The 10,466-nt window shown below is 39.2% G+C and overlaps 1 protein-coding gene across 1 annotated transcript; it reads right to left on the bottom strand.

Annotated features, from left to right (window-relative positions):
- Positions 1-4,088: 4,088 nt before the first annotated feature.
- Positions 4,089-10,450, bottom strand: gask1b (golgi associated kinase 1B). Its single transcript, XM_080035098.1, has 4 exons — positions 9,530-10,450; positions 8,620-8,837; positions 7,489-7,715; positions 4,089-5,585 (listed from the first exon to the last, which is right to left on the bottom strand). The coding sequence occupies exons 1-4, from the start codon at positions 10,407-10,409 to the stop codon at positions 5,378-5,380; spliced, it is 1,533 nt and encodes a 510-aa protein (XP_079891224.1). The 5' UTR covers positions 10,410-10,450; the 3' UTR covers positions 4,089-5,377.
- Between the last annotated feature and the right edge of the window lie 16 nt (positions 10,451-10,466).

Below are 10,466 nucleotides of genomic sequence, written 5' to 3'. Positions count from 1 at the left end.
AAATAAACCACTTACTTCACCTTTAATGCTGAAGTGCTGAGGCACATCATTAGGCCAGATCTAATCAATCCTTGAGGCCCCATTATTGTCCATGTCTCTCTGCACTATCAATAAAAGCAATGCCAAATACAACTGACAATCCACATTATGCATTCAGTAGATGTGTGCATCTAGGCCAACACAGAATACATTATGTAGATGGTAGACTTTTGTCCCCAAGGTTTTGGTGCAGTTTTCTCTCAGGGTCAGCGTTTTCATGGAAATGACTTGCCACACCATATAGAGTGTGCTCTATAAATGACCTTTGACTCTAGAATCAGAAAGAGGAAAAGTAGGTCAGAAACATGGAGCTCATAGGTCTACAGAGACATGCCACTTTGGAATCATTCATTCAGAAGAGGCTGCACTGTGCTGGTTTTTCCCTATCTCAGATGTGATTCAAAATGCAGCTCAAAGAAAGAGGTTTCGCATTCACCGTCCTCCAAACCTATACCCCTTCACATATTTATCGTTATAGATAACATATGGATTTCCAAGCTCTCTGAAAATCAAATCATAGTCCTTCACTTTTTTCAGTGCTGAGGTCAAATTGATTCTCAACCTGCTGTTTTCAATTAATCGCCTTTGAAAAAGGCTATTGATGCGTAGTTTCCGTCGACCGCCTCTGGTCAAAACATATAATTTAGGTTATCAGCACTCTTACCTGAAAGATAGGCTTTAACTTTAGCTGCGCCTATAGTTGAAGTGAACTTTTGGTGGGATTATTAATCTATTAGTGCAGACAGAATAATGATAATTTCATAATAGGCGCAACAAACAAGCAAGATATCCTGAATCAGAAATAGGCTTTAAAAATGTGAATGGTAAGATCTGCAGACTTGATATGTTTTACAAAGAGGGGATGAGATTAAAAGACCCTGGCAGTGTGCCCACAGGAGATATTTCTACATGTAGTTATTCACTGAGGGTCCCGATTCCATATATTTTAGCTTTAAAGCAAAGAATTGTGTGTCTTTTCTGGTGAAACAAGCAAGCTTTGACATGACCTAATCTGTCCGATGTTGACATTCTTTCAACTTCTCCTCTAAAGTCCTTATCAGTATACAGTGAACCGTGTCAGAGGCAACGGGGGAATTTTGTTGTGGCTGGTGGGTTTTTGTGTTGAAGGAGACAAAAGAGAATCATTGTGGGGCTTTTTTGCCCTTTCTATCGTGCCTTGTAATCTGCCTCTAGAGCCTTCACACAGTTACCTTCCAGGTGCACTGTTGACCAAACACTCCTGGAAAACTCTTGGCAGTGAAACAGAGTGTAATGCTTCTAAGATTACATGGTCCAAGAATTACGAAGGCCTTTTGAAAAAAAAGTGAGGCTATAAGAACGTGTATAGCCAGAACCCTGTTTTTGCACTTTGGGTTTTGCAAGGAATAATTAAACAAGACATGGCATGTTAATTAGTGAGCATTAGAGGTGCTGGTATAGCTCAATTTTGTTACACATGGACAGGACCAAGCTAGTTAATTCCCTGTTTCCCTGTTATTGTTAGCTAAGCTAACTAGCAATGAGAGTAGTAGGATCAATCATAACATCTAACTCAAAGTGTATAAACCAAAATGTCAAACTATGTACTGTAACTTTGGATGTATCAAATAAGTGAAACATTTATAAGATATATTATCATAATAACTTAATGAACAAACTATCCACACAGGAAAATTGGATCCCTAGAACACTGTTTGAAGTTAGAAAACTACCTTAAAAGTAATTGTTTCACGATTTGATGATTGAATTATTCAATACTAAGAATTACATGTAGAGTAAGTATGTTTTGTAAAATAATTAGAAGCTCTGCAAATGTAAACAAATACCCCTCCCCCAAAACTGCATATTGCCTTTAACTATAGAGCAAAATTGATCTTCAAATGTTGTTAAAATGTTCAAAACATTACAAGACGATGCTAATGTGTGAGTTTCTCTGTCCAGCTAAAAACAGAATGGTCTATTTAACAAATAAATAAACTAAATGTAAAAAACTAAGGTCCTCTAGCAAAAATAATGATGTGCCTGTTAACAGCCTTGGTCAATGAAGTTCAATGAAGGACAGAGGCCAACTCTGAACTCTGGCGAGCAGGGAATGGGAAAAATGACATCATCAACCAGAGTGATTATCAACGCTGAGCTGAGGTTAGGAGAATAAAGAGCTCCTCTGTCTGAATGCTGTTTGGAGTCAGCCCAGACAGCAGCCAGTTGGGCACAGCTATGATACCCTTCCAAAGACAAAATCGTCTCAGTTTCTACACTCCCTTAGGAACAAGAAGAAGAGAAAAATGTCAACCTGAACCTATAGGGCTAAGATGAAGAAGGAGAAAACCAAGAGAATTCAAGTTGAAAGTCAAATACAGCAAAAAACTCATTATCCTTGCAAACAAGAGTGAACATGTTTGGGCTGACCTACAGAAGACAGAAAAAAATTATATAGAGTAATTTTAAAACATTTGGAAAACATTCCATGACCTTTCGTTTTCACTGTTGCATCAATTATTCAGTTTGCAAGCTCATCAAAATAACAAACTACGCCGTCCACAAGCCAAAACCTGTTTCATAAAATGTGATAACTCAAGTTCAAAGCCCACTGCTTCCACAAGGTATTTTAATGTAAAGAACTTGCCTTAGGATGTAAATGATTTACTAACACTGCATTTTCATTTATAGTACATAGCCTATGTCATGCATACTTTTCCTGTTATTAAAAGTTCACTCAAGATATATTAATGTTACTTTTCAGGATCAAATGCAATCTGTGTTTTTTTAAATGGACTTCAATCCAATTAATGGAATCAGCAGTGTATATCCCTGGAACTAAAAGCAAATGTGGCTATGCCAATCAGCATATTCCTTTAATCTTCTTCAGTTCACTTTTTCAATTCAACTGGTTTAAAAACAATCAATATAACATAAAAAGCTTATGTTGATTAAGTTAAAACAACCAATGGGTGGAAACGTTAGACCTAGTTTATTTTTATTTATTTTTTAACTTGAATTTTTCTCCATGTGAATGGTGGAGTGGTGTTACATGTTTCCTCTCTGGCAGAGAGTGCCAATAAAGTCCGTTCAAAACAAAGCAATTGCCTAGCAAGTATCAAACACCAAGTATGCAAATATATTTTACTGCAAATCCCATTATATGTGAATTTCACCTTGATTTCACCTTTTAACCAAATTGTTAGGACGTTTTCAGATACTACTTTGGATGAGATAGAGTCAGATGGGCAGCTCTTGTTGTTTTGAAAATGTTGCTTTAGTTTGGAAATTAAGTCAGTTGCCTCTCCCAATCAATATTTGGAGGAGGTTTGATGGATTTTAAGGATTTTAAAAGTAGCTGAGTAGCTGCTTGTAAAGGCTGGTCTGGAGTGCAGAACTGACCACTGAACTTAACACTGTTTTGGATGGTCTAATTTTACTGAGTGGGGCAGAATGTGGACACTATGGAACAAGGTCAAGGTCCTAATGCTCAGGTATGTGTCTGTGGTTGTCTTTACATATACGGTTAGATACATATGTTAGTCAAAAGCCATCTTTTGTCTTTGTCTATGTTATTGTGTGAGAATATGCACACAAACACATACGTGTGCAAAGCAAGTAAGTTCCGCTGCATAGTATCTGGGAACTAGAGGGGTCTTTCTAACACAAACACATAAAGGCATGGACCCCACTGACGCACTAATGCGGGTGCACAGGGGTTAAAATAACAGCCAGAGTGAATGCCCGGCACGGACACGAGAAAACAACCCGCAAAGCCCCATCGACTCCACCTCTCAGAGCCCAAAGCCCACTGGATCAGATGTCATAGCCCTAGACTATTTCTGATTTTGACTGATATTGTGTGGGCATGAGGGAGAAGAAACGTTTTGCTAATGCATTTTTTTAAGTTTGAATATACTTTCAGTAGTTATTTATGAGCCGTTATGTCATTTAAGACATCCTTTTAATTACAATCACAATGAAGTGCAAGTCGCAAATTACCTGAAATAAAGCGCTCGCATGTGTCCGTTACATACATAGAAAGCTACAAATCACTATAAATGACTGGATATTGAGCAAATAAATGCTTTTATTGACCATCTGATGCATGACTTCAACTTCAACAATTGAAAAGAAAGTAAAAAACCTAATAAATAAATACAGTGAAAACAGTTACAGCTAAAGGTTTGTTTGTAGTTAAATGCATATCAAGGATAATAACCTATGCAATATGTCCTCTCACTTTGCAGTTATTCAGTTTATATTGTACAGTCACTATTTTTTCCAAAACATCGTTCAATATATAAAATGGTCGTGGTTATTAGTGATTTTGTAATTGATGTTAAAACCGTACAACTGTTGAAACAAAATACTTGTTGGGAGTTTAGAGAAAAAAAAAATGATAATAAGAATGTAAAAAATATTCAACATTAAAATCATTCAAAATAAATATTTTTCAAGCCTATAAAGTGTGACCCCATTAAAGCCAAGTGGATCAGAGTTGCAGCTTCATCAACATCTCAATTCCTGCCACTCACTTGGAGAGCAGAGAAGAATTATCATTCCATACATTCCATTCATGCAGAGGGTGATTGTCGGAAGGCCTCAGGTGGTAGGTTAGAGTTATACCTGCAGTATACTCTATGCATAATAATGGCCATATATTCACCTTTGGGGAGGAAAGACAAGAATACTCAAATGAAGGAGGTTAAACAGGTTTCTTTCAGTACATTTTAGGCTCAATTTTGATGTCACAATTCGTACAATTAAAGCTTCTCTCAGTATATTCTGCTGATCACAGATTTGCAGCTGTTTCTTTAACCGCAAGCGACTTGAATGCCTTACTATTTAAGAGTGGTCAATAAAACATGTTGTTTTGAAATGATCATAGGTTATTCATTAGAAAAAAAATACTTTGTTACCAATATACACAGACAAAATATAAATACTTAGCCTACTCAATAATCTTCATTTTTTTTCCAATATTTCACTGTGAAACTGTAATGTCCTCAGGATCAGGGTCACTTCTACATAACAGCATAATGCTCCACGCCCTTGTGATATAAAATGGAGCAAAGCCTGCTTGGAGCTAGTTTGGGCAGTCAACTCAAATCATGACATGCGATACCCTTCTATACCACCAGCCAAACACATTCTCCCAAATTGCCGTAATGAAACAATTATAGACAGCAGTGGCTGATGTGTTCATCCAAACCCACTTGAAAAACGTAAGTGGCAGAAGCTTGAGTGTCTCGTGAAATGACATTCTGAACAGGCGCAGTGAATTGACGGGGGTTCAAACCAATTCATTTACTGTATCTGTCTCAGTCATTTGGCCACTTGACTGACACCACTTTAGTCACACATTCATGGCGATGACTTTGATCCCGTGAGCATTAATGTAGGTGAGGAGGACCTTGGCCCGCTTCTCAATTACATCGATGAGTTTGTCGATGCCCTGCCGGCCGCCCTGGCTCTCCCAGTACGTCTGGTCCAGGAACAATGACTGGAGGAGCTTCTCCCTAAGCCTCCTGCTCCTCAGGACTGACACAGCCTGCTCTGGAAGCCTGGAGATAGAAGAAATAAAAGCAAAGTTAGGAACAAGTATTAAATTGGGAGCAAAAATAATCTGATTGGTTCTCAAGTGTGTGGGTGCACAGCTACGCAGCCAGGTAAACACACTTGAATTACCAGGGACTCGATAGTTCCAGAAACAAGTAGAGGCTTAAATACTTACAAGTGGGTTAAAAGCTTTACTCATATTAATGAAATATCAACTATCAGAGATAATTGGCATTTGGAAATGGTCATAGCTCATAAGTTAGTCATATCTGTTTTTCCCTTTGGTACGAATGCGGTGGAGTGACGCTTTTCTATGTTTTCAACAAGACCAAGCCAGATCTGGCCGGCTTGAAGCATGACTAATACACACTTTTCCCTGTAAACGTTGGTGGGAGTTTTTCCTTTCCCCATTTGAGGGTTTAAGGATAGAGGGTGTCCCTGAGCATGTTGTTATTTGAGACACTGGGCTATGTACAGTAAATCAAAATGACTTTGCAGGGGGCACCCTTAGCTCAGTTGATAGACCCCACCCCGGGCCGGGCCCAGCAGCAGACCCGGGTTCGATTCAAGCCCGCGGTCGTTCTCTGCATGTCACTCCCCTCTCTGCCCCATTTCACCTCTGTCTCTCTGCACTATCAATAAAGCATAAAAATGCCCAAAAAATATCTTAAAAAATAAATAAAGATAAATTACTTTGCTAACCTATGCAACTTAACAACAACAAAAAACTTGCAGGTAGTGGCAGTAGTGGTTTTTGACTGGTCTCACACAAGAGAGAGAGATGGGGCATGATCATGTGGAAGAGGGCTGGAGAAGAGCCATGGAGAGACTGCTAAGAGGGAGTTGACCGTGTTCAGGTTTACAAGCAGCTAAACTTTCTAATAAACTCCAATACTTTGTACTTGAAATGTACTTGTAAAATGAATAAAATGGAAATCAATTTAGCTACGTTTGATTAGGTCGATGAAAGAACCCTCCATAATTTTTTTTTTCTTACTTTTTTGGCAATGACATCCTGTGATCTTGCAGCTAGTCCTCAGATGCCGGTTAAAGTTCGACTAACGACAGGAGCTGCTGTTTTGATGAGGATGATATGGATCGGTGTGGGGAGGATACTGTGTCCTTGTCAAACCCAAAGTTTAGTTTGTGTTTCCCTAGCAGAATGACACACTGATGTATTGATCAAAAGAAGGATGAAATGAAAGCAATGTCTTCAATGTGGTTTGGAATTATAGATCCAGACAGATCGTTGGGGGATAAACAAGAAGAGCACCGTATCAAGGCAAACCCACCCCCATTCCATTTAGTTTGTCGAACCAGATCTAAATATTTATTTATTTAATGTTTCTACTGCTTAATCTGCATTCTCAGCTTTGCATGCTGGAATATTTCAGCAATGTTGTTCAGGGGAGGGAATTATTTACTCCATGATAGACTGTCCACCATCACTTTCAACCAATCCTTGCTGTGGACAACAACTTTTACCTAAAGGTGCACTTTGCAATTTCAGGGGAGGGGGATTTGTTTATATTTGCAGGGCCTGCAGTTAGTTTACAAAAAAGATTTTCTCTATATGTAATTCCTAGTATTGAAAATGTATAACATCAAAAATCAGAATCAAATTATTTTAAGGCACCTGGAACCTGTCAAGAAAGTTTGTTCATTCCATTATGAGAATGTAACATAGAAAATATTCACTTCTCGGGGAAGCCCAAAGTTAAATAGTGCACTTTAAACAAATAAAATAAAATAAAATAAAATAAAAGAATCATGAATAAATGGTCCTGTGGTGATCCTAACCTCTCATAAACGTTGTTCTGACCTCCAAAACATGTTGGTGTTCAAACCAAAACCCATGAAATTATCAGTATTTATCCCATAACAGATTTAGTTTTTCTCCAAACTTACTCTTTGATTCCTTCCAGGAGCCTGAAGTCCAAGTTGTCCTCATTGCGATCGAAGAAGCCCTTGTTGTTGGTGAAGACCAGGTGTCTCGGGTCATGACTCCTGTGGACTATGTTCTTTAGTTGGATGTGGTTCTGGTCCCCACAGTCAGCGTGGTGGCCCCTCTCCACACACACGTCCTCCTGCCGGGGCCTGAATCCACAGCAGCTCTGATCAAGGCGGATGTGAATCTGAAAAAATAAAAGTCCATATTTATTCAGAGAGTTTAGGAAAAACACATTTAGGCCTTTCAAATGAGTATCAATGTAGCTTTTGATGATGGTAAATGGACTGGGCTTTCATAGCACTTCATATTGTGTGCCTCTCATTCACCCATTCGCAAACACTCTCATGTACTGATTTAGATTTTTCCATCCTTTCTCCAAAAAACTAAGAAACGCCAGCAGAAATGACCATAACTCCAACTACTTTTTCAACCCCTCCTTTATTTTGTTGCCTTCTTCACATCTGTTTGCTTAATTATTTGACAGGACTTGCTGTGTAGAATATGTTTCTCTTGGATGAACAATATGAATTAATCATTACTTATTTATTCATTCATTTGCAAGGAATGTGAAATAAACAACAAGAACAAAAAGATTCATAATCAAAGCTGTCTCACTATGACATCAGTGGCAGATGTCATAGATCAAAAGGTTTCCAAACTATTTTAAAAATTGTATTTTCCAATTTCTCAATCTCCTATGTTTGTTCCTTCACAATTGGGGGATACATTCAAGAACTCTCAGGAGATTGTATCCTCAATGCCAAAATCTCATCAGAGATCCAAGCTTTCCCACGCAGGAAACAAGACATCTATCCAGCCAGAAGACAATACCTCTGAGAATAGTTAATATATTTTTCTGCAAAAACAGATGTTGGAGAATATTGCTGAGCAAAAAAAGTGTTCACAAAAGTTATGTATGGAGCATGTTCTGAATTTAAAACAGCATGCGGAGGCTGTAAGAAACCTAGGGACAGAACATTTAGCAGGCATTTGTTTTTAGAATTAATATAAATGTGGGATTGGTCCAATCTGTCGATCACCATCACAGTAGGTTTGTATTTGTAAAAAAAAAAAAAGGCTTTTGTTACCTGTAATAAAAAGTCAAACAGAACTAGTTTACTCCACTCATAGTGATGAACTGTGGAGCAGCTGGAGTCAGCCTTTGGCCTGCTGTTTTTATGCCAACACCTCTGCTTTAGGGAGCTCTGGTACTGCCCCCATGTGAGGGTCAGGGTGGACAGGCCTGCAGTGAGGCCTTCTGGGTAGAGAGATGCATCCCATGACACCACTGGGCAGGGCTGGCCATCTAAAGAGGGAAGATAAAAGGATCATATGGTCAGGTTTTAGCAACTGTTAAGTCTCAGTGAATTTTGCAGCCCTACAGTATATTTTTATCAAGGAAAAGCTTATTGAGAAAATGAAGTGATGTATCAAACTCCCATTGGCGTTGCCACATTTTCTCTGACAGGGTGGAGTGGGCTAGACACCAAATAATAGAGACAACTTCACATCCTGAAGACCACAACTAGACTTATTTTGAACTCGTGATTTTATATAAGTGTGTGAGAAACATGATGTTGTTTTTGTTATCTGCAACTTGGAATCAACTAAAAGTTGTGGGGTATGTTTGCAGTCACTGACATCTAAAAGTATATGAATATGAGGATCCTATATTTTAAATGCATTTATTCAAATAGCTATTGCAGTGTTTTGGTGTTGATGATGCACTTTGGAATCTAGACATAATTTCATTCTGAGTGAGTAAACCAACCAATCACGTTTGAAAATGTTATCTATTTTCCCCAGACATAAAAACATTGTAATTTATTTCCCAGTCTCTTTCATCCATGGCATGCCTTCATGTTCAGTGGTTATTATCATTATTCCCTGCTTGCAGCACATAAATAACTTAGTTTAAGAAGCAGACTACGTCATACTAAGTGGTATCCAGCTTCAGTAAGAAAGGGACCAGCTTGACCATAGTGTCTATTGACATACCGTGTAAATAGCTGAACTTTCTGCTTACAGCTGGTAATGTCCTGTTGAGCCCCAGCACCCTATCCAGATGGAACGCGAAGACCTCGGGGTTGTCCACGGGGCTGTTGATTATTCCACACTGCCCTTCACATACATTGATCCGTTTCGTGTGTTTTTGGTTGGTTACTGAAACGACTGTCTCCCCCTCAAATATCAGTATGGATGGAGAGACGCCACGAGAAACATCTCTTATGCGCAAAACCTTGGAATCCGCAAGAAAGTGCATGGCTTCCACGTCCTGTGGGCTGAACCATGGCGGTGCCCTCTGGCTGTATATCCGGATAGAACTAATGTGAAAGTCTGCTCGTTCATCTGTATGAGATTTATCGATTATAACCAAAGATTTATAATCAACACCTCTGGCTTCTCCCCCGGGAGGCTTGTGCACAATGTTTCGCTTAATTTGGGCCGCGTCCTCCTGCTCCAAAGTGCCAAGTTTGTTCTGCGTAAAAGCTGAATTAGCCAACTTAGTCCTTTTCACTTTTCTCCTGAGTTTTGGTCTGATGGTACCCCGAATGTTGGCCGGTTTCTGGCGCTTTGACTTCAGCGTTATGTACACCACATTGGACCGTGTTGGGACCACAAAACTCGCACCGGTCTGCAAATACGCAGAATCACTGCCATCCAAGTTATACAATCCACGGGTGTGTCGGTACTTGTCTTGATCAGTCCTTCTGTCCCTGTGTTGCTGCGAGTATCCAACTTGTGAAACCATAAACAATAAATAGACAAAACATACACTCGCAATTATCAAACTACTTTTTGAAAGAGGGCATCTCCGAAAGCGGCTGGTCAATCTAAGAAAAGGGAAGCAGAGCCAGTGAAAGCGAGACTTCCCCATCAGAACTCAAGGCATTATCATGGTTGAGTGTCTTCCATGCGTCAAACTCAAACCAGA

The sequence above is a fragment of the Ammodytes marinus genome (assembly GCF_949987685.1).
Source record: "Ammodytes marinus genome assembly, chromosome: 10".
NCBI classification, from domain to species: Eukaryota; Metazoa; Chordata; class Actinopteri; order Uranoscopiformes; family Ammodytidae; genus Ammodytes; species Ammodytes marinus.
Note: the sequence above shows the minus strand (reverse complement) of the source record. Positions and strands in the feature narration are given on the sequence as shown.

Coding starts and splice junctions, on each gene's coding strand:
- gask1b (XM_080035098.1), bottom strand. CDS start 10,409: ATGGGGAAGTCTCGCTTTCACTGGCTCTGCTTCCCTTTTCTTAGATTG. Junction 8,838..9,529: donor AAAGTTCAGCTATTTACACG/GTATGTCAATAG, acceptor TTCCCTCTTTAG/ATGGCCAGCCCTGCCCAGTG. Junction 5,586..7,488: donor CTCCTGGAAGGAATCAAAGA/GTAAGTTTGGAG, acceptor TTCTATCTCCAG/GCTTCCAGAGCAGGCTGTGT.